The sequence below is a fragment of the Galeopterus variegatus genome, unplaced genomic scaffold (genome assembly GCF_000696425.1).
Source record: "Galeopterus variegatus unplaced genomic scaffold, G_variegatus-3.0.2 Scaffold4349, whole genome shotgun sequence".
Classification (NCBI taxonomy): Eukaryota; Metazoa; Chordata; class Mammalia; order Dermoptera; family Cynocephalidae; genus Galeopterus; species Galeopterus variegatus.
This window is the reverse complement of record NW_007730460.1, coordinates 63,394-84,668: the sequence shown is the minus strand read 5'-3', so window position 1 is coordinate 84,668 and position 21,275 is coordinate 63,394. Positions and strand designations below refer to the sequence as shown.

At 48.6% G+C, this 21,275-nt stretch overlaps 1 protein-coding gene across 1 annotated transcript in view; it reads left to right on the top strand.

Annotated features, from left to right (window-relative positions):
- The window catches only part of MYH9 (myosin, heavy chain 9, non-muscle), a 99,328-nt gene that overhangs the window by 18,997 nt on the left and 59,056 nt on the right, over nucleotides 1–21,275 (top strand). The window contains exons 2-3 of the mRNA XM_008587357.1: nucleotides 13,308–13,656; nucleotides 18,715–18,871. Of these exons, the coding sequence (XP_008585579.1) occupies nucleotides 13,327–13,656; nucleotides 18,715–18,871 (487 nt within the window). The 5' untranslated portion in view covers nucleotides 13,308–13,326. The remainder of the gene's footprint in view (nucleotides 1–13,307; nucleotides 13,657–18,714; nucleotides 18,872–21,275) is intronic.

The following is a 21,275-nucleotide window of genomic DNA, read 5'->3' as shown; positions in this document are numbered from 1 at the left end:
GGGGGGGGGGGGGGGGGGGGGGGGGGCGGGAGCTGGCCTTCTTGGGGCACCACCAAGCACTGCTGCAGTAGCTCATTCTGTCCTCCCAGTGGATCTATGAGTTTGGCAGTGCTCCAACCCAGTGCAGAGAAGGGGGCCAGGGAAAGGTTGTCCGCTAGACCTGCAGTGGCTGTGCCACACCAGGACACTCTCATGTGCTCCTTGCAGCTGTCCTGGGGGTAGCTGGGATCATTTCCACTTTCCAACGGGCCAAGTCAACCTGGCAAAGTTTGTTCTGGTAATTAAGTGGTGGCTCTGGCATTCCGCAGCCAATCTGTCTACCTCTTGAGTCTGGTTCTTTCTAACACATCCTCTGTGAAGTCATGAATAAGGAATCACCCTTTGGAAGATCTCTTTCCTTTTCAATGAGGAAACTCATTCATCATCAGAGTCTACTTAAATGACTGCTTGGTCAATTCGGGAAGATCGCTGTTGACCCGTGGCCAGTCATGTGTCTCTTAGAAACAAAGTAAATATTAGTGTACTTCAGATATAGCAAGCAGTAAGGCAGGGAGAGAGGTGGGAAGGATGAGGACCTCGATGATGATCCTGGATGGCCACAGAGAATGCTTGGCCCATTTCGGGCCTTTGCAGTCTGGCCTACTAAAGGGAGAAACAAACCACAGGACAGTGAGATGTGGGATTATCAGGCTTAACAGGCACTTAAAAATGAGTGGCAGAGATTTTACTGGACTGGATCCTTGGAGCCTGGACCTTTGGGAAGACTGGCCCTCCCATTACTTTAGTTCATCAGGGATTATTTGGCACCTACAAATGTTGGGCGCTGAGGACCCACTGTTGACTGGATGCCACCTTTGGCTTCAAGCACTCAGCCTTGCAGGAAGAGAGGCAGGGGGCTATTGGTGGCAGCAGCTACATAATCTGTATATATTTTTTGGTATTATTTAAATATCACTTGGAGAATAATAAGCCCCCAAAGGCCGAGTGGTCTTCAAAAATTGTCTTTAGTTCTGATCTCAGGTTGCATTTCTCAGCAGTCAGACTCAGAAAACCAGCACACTGCACTTTCCCATTGGGACAGCGGCCGTATAATTAAATCTTTTGAGTATGGTTATTTTTCTGCATTGGGTTTCAGTGAACTGTGCTCACATGCTTGAGGAAAGAAAAACCGTCCTATCAGCAGAACCAAAAGGAAGGAATAACTTCGCTGCAGGAATCTGAAGGGCTCAAGTTGCCCCTCCTGTGTGTGTGTGTGGGAAGCCTCTAGCAAGCTCAGGAGATGCTATCTGCAGGAGGGCATGGCTTGTGTGCTCGGTGAACAGTTCCTCGTGCAAAGCCAGCCAAACAGTTCTCCTGTCAACCTTTTCAAACCCGGGGGCGAGTCAGGGGGATCATCTACTTTAGGAGGGGACGCCTCCCCCATACCTGAAACAACTTTCTTCTCTTATGCAGTTTCTCCTGGGCGGCAGATTGAAAGCTCATTACTGAGTAGGTGAGGCACACATGTGATCTCACTGTGCAAATATTGAACCAGTTAAAAGCAAAGCCAGGGGTCTAGTGTAGATGACTTCCTGCAAGTCCAGCCCCAGGCTTGACTACCCAGGGAAAGCTGCTTAATCTGCTGCTGATGTGTCTGTCCATCTGTCTGTCTATCCTTCCTCCCTTCTCTTCCTTCCTTCTGTCCTGCCTCGCTCCCTCCCTTCCTTCACAGACATTAGATTATATAGGAGGGGTTACCCTTGGAATGGTCATTCTTTTGGACAGACAGGTTCCCAGAAGACACACCCAAGCATTTTTTTTTTATTTTTTTAATTTTTTTTTAATTTTGTCAATATACAATGTATATGATTATTATGGCCCTTCACCGACACCTCCCGCCCTCCTCCCTCTCTCCCCTCCCCCCCAAGAATGTCCTTTCCGTTTGCTTGTTGTAACAACTTCAAAAAAAGTATAGTTGTTATATCTTCTTCCCCCCCCCCCCACACACACACCCAAGCATTTTGAACAGCTCCATTGGTTTCCATTTTAAGAAGCACAGGTTGAGGATCCTCTCTGTGCAGTACCCTGGGCTCAGTCAACACTTGAGCAAGAGGGTCAGGGGACAGTCCCTGCCTTCAAGGAGTTCTAAGGGATATCGGGGGAGACAGGCAGAGAAGCAGTGCTTCTGGTATAAGGCAGATTGTGCTGGGCTGGTGGGAAGGAGGGAGAAAGAAATTTGTCCTAGGGTGTTAGGGAAGCCTGCCTGGGGGAGGTGGCATGTCTGTCTTGTTTTGGAGGATCTCAGGTGGCAGAGGATTGGGAAGAAGGGCTGTCCAGCTTGTCTTGGGGAGACAGCAAGAGCAAAGACTGTACTCTGGGCAGATGACTTTGGTGGCTAGAGCAGAAGGTATCTGGAGGTGACATAAGAGGTGGGGCTGGAAAGACAGTGGGGAGGCACTGTTTGAAAGAGGGGGCACACTTCTTTCCACGCCGAGGGGCTCCTGTTCTGCTGTGAATGGCAGGGCTGACTTCAAGCTCTAACTGCTTTCTGCCCTGATTAGTTGATTGATTCATTCATTAAAAAGTGGTCTGTGTGTCGAGGACCCAAAGCTGTGTATCTGTGTGCCCTGAGGCTGGTATCTTAGTGGAGGAGACCCACCTGGATACTTGACTGTGAAGTCCATGGGACACATGCCATGTGAGATCTATGCCCAAGATGCCTTGGAAACACTGGCCCCAGATCTCCTGGGATTACTGGGTCACTTCTGACATGGGAGGAAATGACTGTGGTAGGACATGGACTCCTGGGACTCTCCTGAGCCAGGCTCTTTGGAGGAGGAGATCAGAGGGTGAAATCTGTGGCTGAGTTTGTCCCTCTCTTGTGGCTTTTAATCACCTTCCACCTAGCCTAGTCGGGGAGCTGTCTTTTCTCCTCTCGGTTTGGAATCTCCCTCCTCGCTATTCCCTGGAACTTTCCAGCTGCTGACTTCTCACTGCCCCTTCAATTGAGGTCTGAGAGGGTGATCTCTTTAAAATACAACTTTGATGACATCACCTCCCCTCCCCCCCACCCCTCCCCATGTCCCTAGAATAAAGTCCACGTTCCTAAATGGCTGATAAGATCCTGGGTGAACTGTGCTCGCTTCGGCAGCTTACTAAAACTGGAACGATACAGAGAAGATTAGCACGGCCCCTGCGCAAAGATGACATGCAAATTCGTGAAGTGTTCCATAAAGAAAAAAAGAAAGATCCTGGGTGAACTGTCACTTTTGTCCCCTCCAGCCTCATCTCAAGCTACACCCTTCCCCAGTCCCATTGCTGCCACCCCCCCATCTTTTTAACAAGTAGAAGGAGGGAATCTATGCACGAAATTCTGGTGTTATTTTTTTAAAAGGTATTTTTTAAATTGACAAATCAAAATTGTATATATTTATTGTGTAAAACATGATGTTTTGAAATATGTACTGGTGTCATGTGTGATGGCCTGGGCTTTGTTGGGCACAAGGCAAAGAGAGAATGACTACAGGCCCTGCCTTGTGCAGTCAGGCAAAGGCCAGCTTCTCTTAGGGTTCCCTGGCTCTCGAGCCCCCCCATGCAGCCTTTGAGGAGGAAAGGACAGAGAGGCGGGCTCTGGGGCTGGATTCCTCTCCAGCCTTTCTCTGGTCTGGCTTTCTTATCTGCTAAGCATCGACACGGGCTTGGGTTGGAATACTGCTAATGGAAACAAGTCTCAGCTTCTTCTGTAAGCAAACAACATTCCTGGGGTTGGGAGGGAACGGGGGGCCTGTCTCCAGTCCTCCCTTTCCTCAGCTCTGGGCAGCTGGGAGGAGCCCTCCATCTCTTCATAACCTGGGGAGAGTGAGCGCCTGCGGGGGGCCTGTAAGGTTGGTGCCGGGTGGCAGCGTGGCCACCGTGCTGACCTTCCCTGTAGATAACTGCTCTCATAGCCCTGGTGTTTATGCTTGTGACGGTCCATTATCTCGTTTGAGCCCAACAGCAGCCCCTGCAGAGCAGGCAGGACACCTTGCAGGTGGAAAAGCTGAGGCCCAGCAAGTTAGGTGACCCTGCAGGATTGCACAGCTGGTCAGTGGCACGCCAAACTCAAATCCAGCTCTTCTGCCACAGGCCTCCTGACACCCCACCAGATCAGCCTCAGAAATAGTTTTCCTGCAGGATATTCCTGGGATGAAGTTAAGCATGTTTCCTTACTACAGGCTTCTCAGACCCTTCTGTGTGCGCGTGACTCTAAGAGGGCCATAGGGAGGCAGTATTCCAACCTTACTGGTCTGTGAAACCCTCTTCTCTTTTGCAAGTCACTGCTGTGGGAGTCACTGTAGTGTATCCTGTTGTTCTCTGTGGATGGGTATAACCTGGAGAAAGAGTCTAAACTTCTGGAGACTTTAAGAGGCCCCAGGTGTCATTCCTAGGAAGGATGGGGATTAATTAGGTCAGCAGGATAAGATAGAGGAGTTGGGAGGGGAACTGCTATTAAACGTCATATTCTTTGCTGGGAACTTGTTACAACTCTTTGGATGGTGGATATTTTCTCATTCTAAAGCTAGGTAATTGAGGTGCTAACAGATTCAAGGTCATAGGAATTGTGAGCAGAGGATGTGGGATTCAAACCCAGGTCTGTCTGGCTCTTAAGCTGCGCCCATCCCATCCCATCCATCATGGCACATTGCAAGCATTTATCTTGGGGTTTGCAGATCCAGTGCCCCACATGGCCATGGTTCCAAGTTCCATCTCTTGGTTCTGAGTTGATACCAAAGGTTGATGTCTCTAGTAGTTACTTGGCAGAGGCAGACAGAGCACTCCGGGAAGGCCCATGGCCTTCTCATGACATCTCAGTGACAGCAAAGGCCATGCCAGCTGAGGTCCTTTCTGGTGTTTCATTCTGGTAGTAGGTGGTAGATGCCTCCACCTTGGTTAATCAGGGGTGCTAGAAGGTTCCAGAAAACTGAGATGGTTCAACATCTTGTGCAAAGCTTCTTGGGGGCCAATAGATCATCCTTATTCCTAATTCTCTTTGTAGAATGAAAGCCCCAATATGCTTTCTTTGCCTTTTTGTTTTGAGAATATAAAAATTAGTCCATAAATGCTTGGTTTTTGCAACAAATTAGGTGGCTGTGACCCAGGAGCATGCTTTCGGCTTGCGTCTCCTTGTTCCCTACAGCTGACTCTGGCCCTCTTTGCACAGCCCAAGGGGATTTTCCAGCCTCTTAGAAACCTTCCCCATTAAATCCTTCCTCATTTTTGCCTTCTTCCTCATTCACTCATTCATTCAAGAAACTTTAACCAAGCACCTGCTCTGGGCCAGGCATCATGCGAAACATTTGGAATCAAGATGAGTTAGACTCGATCCCTGTCCTCAAATAAAACTTCAGATAATTAGAATTCGGCTGTTTGGTTAACTGCAGTAGAGAGCACGGAGGGAAAGGAAGTCTTTTTGCAGCAATTTGGGAGGGATTTACAGAGGGGGGAGCATTTGAGCTGAGATCTAAGAGAGGGTTCCTGGTGCAGAGGACACTTCTCTGGCTTCTCTGAAGGCCTGGAGGGATGAACAGAGGAGGATGTAAACAGGGATTGATTCTGAGGAGCTGGGAACAACTGGCAGAAAGGAAGGGCAGAGAGAGCATGGGATGAGATTAATAGGCAGGGGTGCAAAGGGCTTTCTCATTGTGCAAAGATGATTAGATTTTATTGTGGAGAAGGTGCGGAGCTGTTGAGCTGTTTTGAACTGGCCAAGTAATATCAATAAAATAGGAAGTAGTATAAATGGAAATTTGAGTTGGTGAGTCATCCTTAAGGAGGATTGATTTGAAGGAGTTCTGTAGAGGGGGCGGGGGGGGCCAGGAAGCAGGCGGCTGTAGCAGCCCAGAAAGGGGGACACACAGGCCCGGACTGGGGAAGGATGCTGCGGGTTTGGGGAGAGGGTGAGGGGAGTCCAGGTGGAGACCTCTCTTTGGTAGATGCTTAGATATATATGAGAGGGTGTGGGAGAGAGCTCTAGGCAGGAAATATTCATCTGGGTATCCCAGTGGTGGAAGCCATGGATTTCCTGGGTCTAATCCTGATTTGCCCAAACTATTCAATAAATAGCATTTGATGGAATTCCCATGATGGGGTGAGCTGGCACAGCCATGGGAGCAACCTCCCACCCCCCGCCCCAAATGTGGCTGCCACCTGTCTTCCATTAATCGCCTGGACCTTTTGATGCTGGTGAACTTTGCTTATGAATCACAGCCGAGCTGCTATGTTGGAGGTTCTGAAGGAGCTTCATGCCCTGCCTGGGGAGACACATCAGTCTCCTTTGCCTGATTTATTTATTTTTTAAATTGGGTATTTAGGATTTTTCAAGTTTAGTTCAGCAAGTGAATCTAGATCAGGTACCTTAAAATATAATATATTATAAGGGACAGTCATTCTGTTGGTGACCGTGCCATCTGTAATGGTCATCGTCTGGGTGGGAATCATTTTGCCCTGAAGACTTCTGTTTTATTGAGGAGATTTGGCCTGCGCACCTCAGAATTGGGGCAGGATGTACTGAGCAGGGGTCTGGCTTCATAGTGCAGCATTTGCTCGTAGTAACCCCTTAAATCAGTGGTCTCATCTGGGGGCAATTTTGCTCCCCAGATCCCATCTTTGGCAGTGTCTGGAGACATTTTTGGTTGTCACAGCTGGGCACTGGGTGCTACAGGCATCTAGTGGGTAGAGGCCAGGGATGCTGCCAAATATCCTACAATGCACAGGACAGCCCCAACAACAAAGAATATTTAGCCCCAAATATTCGTAGTGCTGAGGCTGAGAAACCCTGATGTAACTGATCACATCGTTTTACACATAGTTAATCAACTACTGTGGCCTCTTTCCATGTCTTGGCTCTCACCCTGGGCCTGGATGCTTTTCTACCATCTCTCCCCTCCCCATATTCTCCCCATCTTCCAGGACCCAGCCCTAATGTCACATGCTCTGTGACACTCTCCCTTGAACTTCTATGTTTTCAATTGAGTTACCTGTTTCTCATTCCTGTACCAAGTTGCTTTCTTTCCTCTTCCTTCACTGAGTCTCATGTTGGAGCTGCTTGTTGACCTGGGTCTTCCCCTCTGCAGTGAATGTTCCACAATGACATGTGTCCTGTCTGTTATGTGCATTTAAGAAATAATGTGTTGAATTATTATTATTTTTTTTTCCTTTTTGTCTTTTTCGTGACCGGTAACGGGATCGCAACCCTTGGTGTCGCGCCCGCACCGTGCTCAACCAGTGAGCGGACCAGTCTCTATATGGTATCCGAACGCTCGGTGGGAGTGCCGCCGCGCTCCCAAGCGCCGCACTCTACCAAGTGTGCCACCGGGCCGGCCCTGAATTATTATTATTATTATTATTATTATTATTATTTTAGAGATGACTGGTAAGGGGATCTTAACCCTTGACTTGGTGTTGTCAGCACCACGCTCTCCCAAGTGAGCCTCGGGCTGGCCCAATAATGAGTTGAATTAAACAGCCCTCCGAGATAGGGAGGGTAGCATGATATATTACCTGTATTTACAGTTGAGGCCAGAGAGGTGGCACAGGCCCAGGGTCACACTGCAAGCAGTTCCTCTTCATTCATCCATGTGGCAGATCGGTGTTGGGTACGGTAGTGAACAGAACAGAAGAAAACAAAAGCACTTGCTTTCTGTCTAATCTATACTACGTGGCCCAGATTGACACTTGAACTAGTTGTATGTGCATCTGTCCTGTTGTCCCACATTATCAACTCCTTGGGACCTTTGTACATCTGCTGTGATTTTTTGCATGTAGATCCTCAAGACTATATATATTCGTTGGTTGAATAAGTGAATGTAATGGGTTTGGAAAATTCTATATTCTTTATACGTGCTTTTAAAGAATTTTCCTTAACAATGGACTTCAGCCATTCCTGACAGTTTCTTTTAACTCAAAACCAGTGGCCGTAGGGAGAACAAGAAGAGACCTGCCCATCTGTGTTCTCTGGAATGGGGTAGGGGTGCGAGAGCAGAAACAGGCTGCTCGCACACGTCAGTGATTAAGCTGGATAGGGCTTCCCATGTCTGGGTTGAGGCTGCCAGGGTCTCTGATCTAGAATCTTGGTGTGCCCAGGGCCACTGGTGACTGGTTAGTCCAACTCCTGGCAAACCAGGCTCAGGGAAGTCAAGCGGCTCACCTGAGGTCACACCCCCCACCTTCTAACTTTTAGCTCCAGCAATTAAAGTTGGAAATGTGGAGTCCCTTTGTGCAAGCCAGCATGAGGAGATGGGCTTCATGCTTTGAGCTGGCATTATTACTCTCTGCCTAGCCAGGGGGTGCTCAGCTTGTTTTCTTCCCATATCCCCAGTGACCTCGCTGGGAAGACAGGTGGAAACTGAGCAGGGCACTGACGCCGCCTGGGTCTGAATTTGAACCAGGGTTTTGTGTCCTGTCTGAGCCTCATTTACCCCACCTGTAAAATGAATGTGATGGTATATGCCTTATGAAATTACTGCAGGGATTGAGTGAGAAAACGTAGCACTTATTAGCAGGCCCTCCGTATGCAGTAGCTTTATGAGGAGTGCGATGGCTTGAGAGCTGCCAGCCTAGAACTTGGCCCGTGGAAGGCTTTCCATCAACCCTAGTTGTCTAGGAATGGAAAAGCTCACAGCGTTTCGACCAGTGATTTGACTTAGTCTTTAAGGTGCTTGGTGTTTGTTTTCCAAACACAGAAATAAGTGAAAAGAGAAATGAAAGAAGGGAGGGAGAGGATTCTTTGGGGAAATGGGGGTAAAATGGGTAAAAGTTCCACATGGATGTTGGGGGGAAGGGGAGAAGGCAAATAATCGAGGAATTACATTTTGGGTTGAAAGAAGAGGTTTTTGGTCAACCTATTTACTTCAGTTTCATCATTTCCTGAGAGTCCTAATTTAGCCTCTGGTTGTGTCCTGCTCGATTATGGCCTAAAAAGGCAACTGCTTGGGTTTCTTGAGTTGGACTGGCACCCACAGGAAGCGGCTGGAAGGCGCTGGGGACTGTCCCAGCCTGATCCGATCCTCTCCAGTGGGCGAGAGCTGCCTGCTTCCTCCTTAACTCCTTGCCTGCTGATTCCCACAGAGGTTGGGACCTCCTGAGGTCCTCTAATCCACACCACAGAGATCCTCCCTGTAAACAGTGTTTTTAGTGATCGACGGTGCTGGTTGCTCTCCATGCACGCCCTGCTCAGACGGCCATGCATATGGAATCAACCCTTTTGGAAAACACTTTGGCAGTATATCTCAGGCCCATAAAAGTGTTCGAATGTTCCTTTGCTTTGGTGACTCCACTTCTAGGAATTTGTCTCAAGGTGGTACATGTTAAGATAAGAAGGGAAAAAAAGGCTTATAAGCGGTAGTTAAAAAGCCATTTTGTAATATGATGCTGCCATTCAGATGATCAACAATGAGACTGTGGAGTCAGCAGTTCTGGGTTCAAGTCCTCACCGTCCCAGTGCAAGTGGCCGAGGAGAGTCACTGCCCTTTCAGAGCTGCCCCATCATCATCAACAAGTACGTTCTAGGTCAACAGGGAAATGGTCGTAGTAGTAGGGAAAATGCAAAATGTGGAACTATCCTCTGCCTGTGAATAACTAGGACTAGAAGGGACCATTAAAAAAAAGAGAAAATTGATTTTTTAAGGGGAGTGGGGGGGCAGATTTAGGAATTTAGGGGGATATTTTTCTTTCGTTTTTGAAAACCTTTATATTATGTGCAGTTTAAAGTTTCAAAGAGGCCGTTGAGCACAGTCCCAGGACTGGGAAGGAAGAAGTGGCTGCTTGCCAGCTGCTGCATTTTGTAGATTGCCTCCCCAGTGTCCACTCTGTAGTGCCCCTTATATACTTTTTAGCAGCTCTTTACTATCCCCAGTTTATAAATGGGGTATATGGGTTATAGACAAGGTGGTTTAATCCACCTGCATCCTGGGGAAGTGAGCACTAACCTGTCTGTGTCACTGCCTTCCCCGCTGGGCACACAGTCAGTCACTGGGAACCCAGGACCCTCCTTACCTCACACAGGTGGAAACAGCAGCTCAGCTGCAGTCTAGTGACCCCCGAGTCATTGACTATGATGTTTCTGCCCAGGCGGGCGAGGGGGGCTTTCACGGAAACTCCATTGTTTATCACAACTTCTGCGGCCTTCCCCACGGTCTAACCCATGTGTTGATCTTGGCACTGCTAGTGACCCACGTTGTTCCAACAGAGTTGCTGAAACCAAATAGCTCTGTCCTTGGCCTGGCCAAGCAGGGCCCAGCCTTGTTTAATGAGATGTTCTGCTGGGAGAGAGGTTCTGGGGCAAGTGGGGGCTTTTCAAGCTGACTTTCCATTGCAGCCTTGGCACCCCTCATCTTTGGAGGTAGAGAGGGGCAGCCCTCTGTGTTTGTCCAGCCTTGAGGGGATGCATTGTGCCCCCCCCCCACTTTATGGGAAGTGTGGCTTGCTCTCCAGGGTTCTGTGAGCCACCAGGATGGACAATGCTGGCCTGTGACTATCCTCAGCCCTCCCACCAAGGCCTATTGGTGGGGCTGGGTAAAGAGCTAAGGGTGGTTGGTTGGCTGGAATTCTTCTCCTGCCAGCTGCTGTAAGGCTGTGGCCCTCCAGAGCAGACCCACTGATGAAAGTGCTAGCAGTTTACCCAGACTTCCGGGATGGGCCAAGTACCTGGGGCCTGCAGCCTGAAGGGAGCCTGTGTGCTGCCCAGAAGCTGGGCTGTGGGTCACACCAGTGTTGGTGTTGCAGGGATGAAGGGGAGTTTGATGAGGGCCAGATGGCATTCTGCCATCACCGACTGGAACGCTTGCTTGCTTGCTGTTGACAGTAGCAGGCCAAGGGTGTACACTGCTTTTTGACAGGCCACATGGGCCACACTGGGAAGACTCCCTCTCTCAGCCTCCCTGCCTGCCCCATAATATGCAGTGAATATTTGTTGAATGCTGGGGAGTGTATTTCTCTCCATTGCCCATGTCACACTACAGCTCAGCTCCAATGCCAGTCTGACTTCTGCAGGACCCCAGGCACAGAGGCCAAGTAGATCTGGGTTAGAATCCCACTCTATGACTGGGCTGGACAACTTTGGGCAAGTGACTTGCCTTCTCTGAGCCCATTTCCTCATTTATAAATTGGGGATGATAAAAGCTCCTTTCCAGGGTGACTGACGGTGAAGTGAGGTGGTGAATAAACTTAGCATGGTGTTGGTAGGTGGGTCCTTCATAGCCATCCCCTTTCCCTCCTTCTCGTGGGAGGGATCTCATAAAGGGCGGCCATATCCTCAGATGTCTTCCCTGGCTGGGTCACTGGAACTTTTACCCTGCAGCAGACTTATGATTTTGGGGGATGGGGTTCAAGCATATTGATGGGAAGTTGTCTTATCCTTTATGGTTTTGAGGTCTGCAAAATGTTGAGAACCAGCAGCCCATGAGACCCTGTGCTCTGTCCTGTGATCTATGCAAGTTCTTGAGCAGGGCAAGGGCATGATGAGGAGACTGGTTTCCAGAACCTGGGTGTGGGGACACTGGGGAGGTTGACTGCACGATAGGAGGCAGAGGACGATTAGGATTTACTCTTGTGGAGAGAAGACTTGGGTTTGCTTGCACGGACTGGCCAGTGTGGACATGCGACAGCTAAAAATAAGCTGGTGCTGCCCCGAGCACTGCTGCTTGTGTTGACCCTAGACCCACAGGAAAGACAGAACCGGCCAGGTGGGTCGTAGCTGCCCCTTCCTGCCTTGTTTGCTGTCTACTAACTCTGAGCCCTGCCTTCTCTTGGGGGTGGGTCCTTCCCAGGTGAATGGTGTCCCCTGGTCCCTGCAAGGGGATGCAGGGTGTGCATGTGCTGGGAATGTAACAGAGCCACGGGCTGAGGGACCTGGTGGGCTGTGAGCTCTGCTCCTTAGACTTGCCCGCCCTCCTTTATGAGGGAGCCAGCAGGTTTCCTGGAAAATAGCCCCTCCCAGATTGAGTCCAGGGGAGCCCCTCAGCCTTGACCTGGACACCCATTTAATGATCCCAGATAAGAAGGCCTAGGCAGCCCAGACTTTTCCTTTTGTTCTTTCCCTCCCAAGCCTCCAGCTTCCTTGGCATCCAAGTCTCTGTCGGAATCTGGAAGCATGAAAGCCCATGTGACTGGATTTGGATCTGGGGCCTTCTGGGATTTCCAGGGCCCCGAGGGGAGGGGGCTTGACCTCACAGATGGGAAAGCCTTGCTGTGTCCGGGAGCCAGCAGTGGGAGTTTCTGGGCTCCCTCCTCTGGTGGCCGTGGCTAAGTCTGTTTTAGACCAGGGTTTCTAAGTCCTATTTTTGATTCATTCAAAGCAACAGTCCTCTCAGGTGATCCTAGTCTGTTCTTTTGAATAGGAAAAACTACTGTGTTAGGAGTGGAAAGACCACAGGATTAAGAGCCACAGTCCTTCCTGGGTAATTTGGGACAAGTCCCTTATCTCTAGGGAGCTTCTGTTTCCTCATCTGTAAAATGGGTATAATATGCACCTTACCTGGTTTACAGAGGTGTTATCATGAAGATCTTTCGAGATAGTGAAATGTGTGTGTGAAAGCATTTTACAAACTGTAAAACCACACAGATTTAAAGGGCTATTATTTCATCATCTTTATTTTGCAAGCGACTTTTGAAAAAAGCAAACACAAACGTGCTTAAGTACTCCTGGCCCATAAATTGTGGGAGTCGCCTTTCTCCTTAATTTCCCCAAAGGGAAGCACTCTTACTATTTTCCATGATGTTTCCTGGAGCCTGACTTCTTTTCTTCTTGCCTTATTTCTTAGGGCTTTATTATCAATATGGAATTAAAATCTGGTGGCAACATATGTTGGTGTTTTATCTTCTCTTGCCTTAGTCAACTCCGTGAAAAACGAAATTCAGATTTCTACTATGTGCATTTGTATTCAGGTGCCTTTTTTGGCTAATTAGAAACCTGTTTTTGTTGGAAGTCTTCAATTGTGTGGTTGCTTTGCTATCTTCTTAGCAGGTGTAGCATAGCAACTATAATTGCATCTGTCTTTGAGACTCTTATTATGCTCATCATTTGGTAAACTAGTTTTGTTTGTAGTGACCCTAGGATGATAAACCTTACCATTTCTAACAAAATCTCTGCTATCAACTTATTTTTTCAGTGATGCACATTTTTCTCCCAAAAGCGTGGACCAGAAAAATTCTGGCAAATTGTGCAGCCTGGTTACATAGAGTTCTACTGTATTGTAATCCTGTACAGTTTGCAAAGAGAAGCAGTGAACGTGAGCGATCCTTGTGTGGCTGACACAGTTGTTTCTAACATTTTGTACTCTTTTCTTCCTCAGGTCCTGGCCATAAGTCACCATGGCTCAAGCTGCTGATAAGTATCTCTATGTGGATAAAAACTTCATCAACAACCCGCTGGCCCAGGCCGACTGGGCTGCCAAGAAGTTGGTATGGGTGCCTTCCGACAAGAGTGGCTTCGAGCCCGCCAGCCTCAAGGAAGAGGTGGGCGAAGAGGCCATCGTGGAGCTGGTGGAGAACGGGAAGAAGGTGAAGGTGAACAAGGATGACATCCAGAAGATGAACCCGCCCAAGTTCTCCAAGGTGGAGGACATGGCGGAGCTCACGTGCCTCAACGAAGCTTCAGTGCTGCACAACCTCAAGGAACGGTACTACTCAGGGCTCATCTACGTAAGTGGCTCCCTGGGCCCCCAGTGGGCTGGGCCAGGGGACTCCGAGGCACAGGTGCCAGGTCTACCCATCACCCGCAGATGCCTGGGCTCTGGCTCCTGGTTGAGAGCAGGGCTCTAAGGAACGCTGGGGTAACATCCTCAAACTTCGGTATCTGAATGTCCTAGTGGAATGTTCTCATAGCATTATGGTTTTCTCTTCCCTGTGCAGCCAAAAACACAATAACAGGCCTATTTTAGACCACATATGGGGAGAAGAACATGCTGTGTCTGAGGGATGCTCACCCTCTGGTCTTAAACCTCAAATCTTGATGGACATATGAAGGTTCAGGCTAATGTTTAAATTCCTTCTAAAGTAGGGGGTGCCATCTCCTGGTTTCCCGCCTTGTTCCTCCTGCACCACCTGGTCTGCTCCTCCCTCACCATTTAGCCTAATCTCACTTTTGGTATCTCTGCCTTCTTGGTCTTTGTAGAAGCCTGTCAGTAAGGCTTACTTCCCTGGGGAGTGTATTTTGAACAGAGGTGAGCCATCAAGAGTAAGACTTGCATTGTGAATCCACCCAACACTTTAGTTCCATGCCAGCCTTGACAAAGGGCAAGTGTGTTTAGAGTTCAGAGAACAGCATGTGCAAAGGCCCAGAATGTGCAGAAGATCAGGAGTGGTCGTTGCTCTTCCCTCTAGCAAGGCTGCATTTGCCACAAGACAGCTCAGCACCACGTTAGAGGATGTCAGGAGCTGAGCGTGTACTCATTCCAGTGGTGATAGGCCGGCTCTGAGTTCTTCCGGCCTTGGGTCGCAAAATTCTTTCTGATATCAACCCCAGATTCCTCTGTTCAATTCAAAGGTATTTCCTTCTGGTTTTGTCCCCAGTGGGAAAGAAATATCTGGTTCTTATTATTCCTAAAATAGTGCTTTATTTAAATATCCTGCTATTGCTACCTTGTTCTTCTTGGTCTTGGAGCTGAATAAAAAAACAGTTCTCAAAATGTTCTTGAACTGGAGGGAACAAACCTCTCCAGAGATTATTATAATCCTCTCATTGTACAGATGGGAGGACCAAGTCTCAGACCGAGGGGTTTGTCCATGATCATATATGCAGTAAAAGGGACTGGTGGGCTCTTCCTGTTACGGGGTCAGTGAGTGTCTCCCAGGGTCAGCCATTTAATTTTTTATATGATTTCAGAGCAACTTTGGCACGTTTCCACAGGGTATTCTCCCTACCCTGCTGGACTGGTACTTCTGAGGGCTCTGCAATGTGCAGAAGCCTTGTGGGCCATCTTGGATGGCCCAGAAGTCCTGACCTGGCTGGCCCATATGCGAGGACTGCATTGCCTTGCTGATTGCTAAACCAGCCTGTGATAACGAGGCCCTTGTTTCCTGCAGTTGATGACTACCCTTTGGGGAGGAGCCTGATCAGTCAAGGACCTATCAACACATAGATGCATGGAGCAGTCTACTTGGAAAAGTCCTTCTTTATAGGCCAGCTTAGCCCAGCCTTCTAATATGGCAGGTGGGAAGAATTGAGGCCCAGAGATAGCAAGGGACTTATGCGGGGTCACAAAGCTAGGTTTTGACAGTGCTGAGAATGGAACTTGGGTTTCCTGACTCTCAGCTCAGTTATGTTTCATCTGTTTCTTGATGAGAATATTGCATAGGCCAAATTAAAAGTCCCCGTCCCTAAGGAGTATTAACCACTGGAATTCAGAATTAGTGACCTTCAGAAAAGTGAAGGGCCTTTAAGGAGGAAGCATAGTCTATCTAGAAGGGTGAGATGGAGCCACAGTCCCATTGGGAGTGGGAGTACGGGATGGTCCTCCGCAGGCTTTAGAGCTCATCATACCTACTCAGCTGTGCCACTAAGCCCAGGTGGTCTCTGCTCAATGAACCAGAGCACTTAAGGACAGGGGAGTTGGAGCCTCCAGGACCTGGTTCTAGTCCCAGCTCTGTCGGTCACTGAGCATGCGACACGGCTGTGCGGAGCCTCACTGCCTCATCTGCAAGGGTTCTGTGAGAACTTTGTGAAGCACCCGGCCAGCCCTGGGCTCAAGGCAGGGCCTGGACTCATGGCTGCTATTTGTTACAAGTGCAGGCAGCTCCACTCCTCTGCTTGGCCTTTTAGTGGTGGCCCCATTTAGCTTGGGTCCCATTAGAGATTTGTGGGGCACAAAACAAGTTGGGCACCTGCGTTTCCCTGCGTCAGCTGGCTGCAAAGGGTCTTTCCCTCCCACGAAGGGGAGTATTAGTCATTAAGGTGCATTCAGTGCTAGTTGCTTCATCTTTTCTCTGTAGGTGACACACCGGGGTTTTACTTTGTAGGCAGCCATGGTGGGTAGTACCCCAGCCTTTTCTCCAGAACTCTGGCTGGATACATTCACTCCCATTTTTGCCCCTTTGCTGTCACCTCCCATGTGCAGTTCTGAGCATCACCACTAGAAGGGAAGTTGATTGTCTTTGCAGTTGACCCACTGGAGACCCCAGCAGGTGCAGAGCTGTGGGAAATCAAAGCCACTTGAGGGGCTGCCTGGTCAGGGGGCACCGTCTTCTTCACAGTCCACATCTCTCTGCATGCAAGGCTCCAAACTGTGACCTCAGGAGCTTTGTGCAGCCTGGTGGCATTGTGGGCAGTGTGGCTAATTCTGTGCCGCAGCTGCTCCGTCTTTTTCTTTGGGGGGTGAGGCCCTGGGCCAGGGGGCGGTTGGGCACAAAGAGCCTCTGTGGCCTGTGAATGGAGCAGCTCCCTGGTGTGGCTGTGTGGGAGCAAAGCCACTTGCTCAGTGTCTGTGCCTCCGTGAACATCCGGTGAGTCTCCCTCCTCCCACCTGAGCTTCAGTGCTCATTCCACAGAGCTTAGTTTGATCATATCCACTGATTTGATAGGATTAGCCCAGAGAACTTTGAGCCCCTGTAGCCCACTCCACAGGACCATCTGCCCACCCAGCTGTCAGAAAGACTTGTCCTAATGACCCTTGGTCCCCTTCTGCTGTCATTGCCAGCTGTTTCCAAACATCTGGCTCCGTGGCACTCCCTAAATGTGTGACCACGTGTCCTTGGCTTTTATCAGGCTGGATTTCCTAGAGTGTGGGTTTTCTCAAAGCCCAGGAACAAAGCTCAATTGTTTCATACCTCCTGGGTGACCTCACAGCTCCCTGGCCTTCTGTCTTGTCCCCACCCAACATCCATACAGAAGGAAAAGTAGAAGAGTCTCCTGCTTCACTCCCTTTTTCCTGTAATACCCGAGCCCACAGGTGGCCAATGCATGTTTGGACTTGTTTGCTTCAGAGCTTTCCTGGTCCCTTGTGAAAAGAGTGGTTGGAGGGAAAACAAGTGACCGGTTATCCCAGGAAGAAAGGACATCGAGGGCCCTGTGTCCCCTCTTCCAAACAGAAGAGGCAGCCAAACACACTCATTCATTTCCAAGTTCAGCTGCTCTTCTGAACACAGGCTGGTATATGGCTGGGGGATCCCTCCGGGTTCTGCCTTCAGCCTAACTTCTGCTTAGAAATTCCAAGGGCTTTAGCCTCTGCCAATGCCTGGGAAGAGGCTTTGTCTTCATGGCTGGTTCCTGTGTGGACCCTGTCTTTGAGTTCAGCCAGAAGGTCCATCATCAGTTTTGGAGGGACTGGAGAGGGCACAGGTGGAAGGGGCTAGGGTGCCACCATAGTGTGGCCCTGCAGATGTGGACTGCTTTTGAATCAGGGGGGTGAGATGCCAGCAGTGAAGGAGTAGGCCACTTCTAGTGAGGAAAACAAAAAGAGGTAAGGACCTTGGAGAATAGGCCTCTGTGACCAAGGAGGTTGGCATTGGTGGTCCTGAGACCCAAGTCTGCTCCCAGCTCTGTCCAGCCTTCAGTTGTCACTTAGCAGAGTCAGGGCTGAAGGTGGCGTGAAGCAGGACTGCATCACCTGACTTCTTCTGGCCTGTTTTCCTAGGAGCAGTGTGCTTGAGTTACTCCAGGGGCTCAACAAGAGCTGTGTCCCCACCTGAGCACCTGCCACCTGGGTGGTCTCGGGTGGCGCACAGCTATTAGGAGTCTTTTTTTTTTTGGGTGGGGGAGATGGATCTTGGAAGAAAAAATAGCAGGAAATTTATTACAAAAAGAATTAGTAGATACAAGGTAATGTGCATTTACCAGAAGACACTGAGGAAAGACAGACCTGTACAAGCTGGTACCACTGGAAATGGCTCTCCTGACCAACCTGGAGCTCCTCTCCAAGGCTGTGCTGGGTGCTGTGCTAAGTGCTTTTATTTTATTTAGTTCTCATAACCGCCCAGAGAGGTGTAGCCTCTGCCTGTCCCCATTTTACAGATTGAGAAATGGAGGGAGAGAGGTTATTGAACTTGGGACATCTGACTCCAGGGGTGTGATTTTTACCTGGTCGAGTCAGGCATGTGGAGTGTTGGGTATAGTTTAGGTGCCTCGCATTAAGGGTGTTGACTCTTTGTGTTTTCCTCCAGAGAAGGCTCATGGGATATGAAAGTAGTCTTTAAGTTTTTGAGGGATTTGCATGTGAATGCCTAGAAGATTCCAGGGAGTGAGCAGTATCTGTCAGTGATGCAGTAGCCCACAAAAGATCTAATTGGTTTAGGAGCGCAATGAGTTTTTCCCAGTGCTAGAAAGGTTTAAGCTTGAATATGTGAGAGTCCTTCACTGCAGAATAATTTGTTACTACACAGCTTGCTATGCTGCAGCTGAACCCCTTTCTCTTTGTGCAGCTCTCACAATGACAAACACATCTCTCATTGTCTTGTAACTGGACTTCTACTGTCTGCTTCTCCACGGATCTTGCCCGACACACATGCATGGATGTACAAAGCTGGCGGCAGTCATGCAGTGAGAGGGAGGACCTTAACTGACAGAACAGAGAGGGGATGCCAGTGCACCCCATACCTGCAGCAGAGCTGCCTGAGCAGGGGCACTGGGGGCAAAGGGTTCCAGGGATTGCTTTCGTATCAGGCTGAATCAGGGGCCTTTGAAGCAGCAGATGCTTTGCCACAAAATTTGCAGCCTATTGAGAATCAGACTTCTTAACCCTTCCTCTTTGTTGCTCTTTTCTTTAGACCTATTCAGGCCTGTTCTGTGTGGTCATCAATCCTTACAAGAACCTGCCCATTTACTCTGAAGAGATCGTGGAAATGTACAAGGGTAAGAAGAGGCATGAGATGCCCCCACACATCTATGCCATCACAGACACCGCCTACAGGAGTATGATGCAAGGTGAGTGCCCCGGTTGTAGACATGAGGGGATTCAGCCTCCCCAGGGGCTCAGTCTTCACCTGCGGCCTCATCGACACCTTTACCAGGTGCTCATTCACATTCTCTGTCACTCTGATCTAGTGACTGGTGAGGGGGCAGCGCATCGTGGAGGTCTGTCAGCCGTTGTAGGAGAGCCAGGGCCAATGGCTATCCAAAGGACATGTTTATATGTTGGTAGAATGTTCTAGAAGCTTTAAGAAATACGTTTCCTAATTATTTTCCCAATATGTCATTCTTTTTTTTTTTTTTTTTTTTTTTCAAAAGATGACCGGTAAGGGGTTTTTTTTTTTTTTTTTTTTTTAAAAAAGTACCGGGTAAGGGATTTTTTTTTTTTTTTTTTTTTTAAAAAAGTACCGGGTAAGGGATTTTTTTTTTTTTTTTTTTTTTAAAAAAGTACCGGGTAAGGGATTTTTTTTTTTTTTTTTTTTTTAAAAAAGTACCGGGTAAGGGATTTTTTTTTTTTTTTTTTTTTTAAAAAAGTACCGGGTAAGGGATTTTTTTTTTTTTTTTTTTTTTAAAAAAGTACCGGGTAAGGGATTTTTTTTTTTTTTTTTTTTTTAAAAAAGTACCGGGTAAGGGATTTTTTTTTTTTTTTTTTTTTTAAAAAAGTACCGGGTAAGGGATTTTTTTTTTTTTTTTTTTTTTAAAAAAGTACCGGGTAAGGGATTTTTTTTTTTTTTTTTTTTTTAAATATTTAAAGATGACCAGTAAGGGGATCTGAACCCTTGACTTGGTGTCATCAGCACCACGCTCTCCCGAGTGAGCCATGGGCCGGCTCCCCAACATCTCATCCTTTTTAAGAGCTCTTGTGCCCAGCCCCTCTGCTTTCTCCCAGGCCCCTCTTCTACCAGTTACTGCCATCCCTCCATATTGTTCCCTCCTGCTCTCTTGCTCCTTCCCCAGGATCTGCAAACATGCTTGAGTTTTTCCATCTTTAAAAAACAGACACAGAGTCTCCCCTGGCTGCTTCTGTACCCACTCTGGCTGGCCTCCGTGCACGCTCTGTCCCATCGCAGTGAAGTTTTCTGGGGGCTTCTATGCTTGCCGCCTGCTTCCATTCTCTCCCGGCGGTCACACCCTCACCCTGGCCGACCAGCCCCACCTTTCTGCAGACTCTTTGACAAAGGTCACCCATTACTTGTTCGTTGCTAAGTCCGTTGTACACCTGAGTTCTTATCTTCCTTCACCTCTCCCTGCATTGGATAGACCTGACCACTCCCTTTTGAAAGATTTTCCTTCCTGCGGCCCTTGCTCTGGTTCCCCTGCTCTCTGCCTTCCTCATCTGCTTGGCTGTCTCCTGTTGCTTTCCTGCCCCTGCATGTCAGTGCTCCTCGAGGCCTTATCCACTTGACTGGCTTCTGCTAGCACTTTCCAGCTGGGCACTGGCCCTGTCACCTGATCAGCCACTTCCTCCCAGCCATTACCTCCTGTGCTACCATGTCACCAGCCACCCAGCCACCCAGGCCTGGAACCTTCTTATGTTCTCTTCTCTCTCCCTCACCTCTTTTCCGAAGTTAGTCAACTCTTTCTATAGCTTTTTTCCTCTTTTAATATTTCTGATCCATTTCTCCCTCTTTCTGCCCCCATGGCTAACTTAGTTCAAGCTTCCACAATTTTTTGCCTGCACCACTGCTATGGGCTCTTAACCTTCACTTGTAACAGAGCCCCTGCTCTGTGCTTCCACCAGCCAGTCATTTTTCTAGAAATCAAATCTGATCAAACCCCCAGATTCAAAATCTTGACAAATCTTGAAAAGGCTCTTCATTGCCCCAGCGATAACTTGCAAAATCTCTAGCAGCATACAGCCACCCCTCATAACTGGCCTCTTGTCCACCTTTCCAACTCCTGGGCTACATGGAATTCCTTACATTTTTCTAACAGGTCTTTCTGCTTCAAACCACCATACCTGCTCCATCTGCCTGCAATGCCTGGCAAATCCCTACTCTTTCTTTAAAAACATGACTGAAGTATTCCTGCCCTCCAGGGTGAATATCTGGGCCAGATTGGTAGTGGCTTATTTGACTTAGGTATTTACACATTTGTTTTCCTCTCCTAGATAAGGACGGGGCCCATGTTGCCTTTATAGCCTCAGAGCTCAGCCAGCTGCCCGGCATACATAATCCTAACAAACTCAACTTTCAGGCAGGGCTGTGTTCTCCTATATTGTATTGATAGTCGTTTTTATGTCCCATTACATATGCACCCTTTTTTCTTTAAACTCTGTAGTCCATCTAGGCAGTGGTGGTAATGAATCCTGTGGTATTAACAACTTTGTCACTGTTTTATTGGTTTGAAATGGCAACATTGGGGTCTGTCTAAAAACAACAGGCACAGTGCTATGGGGAAGGTATTTCACTGTCAGGCT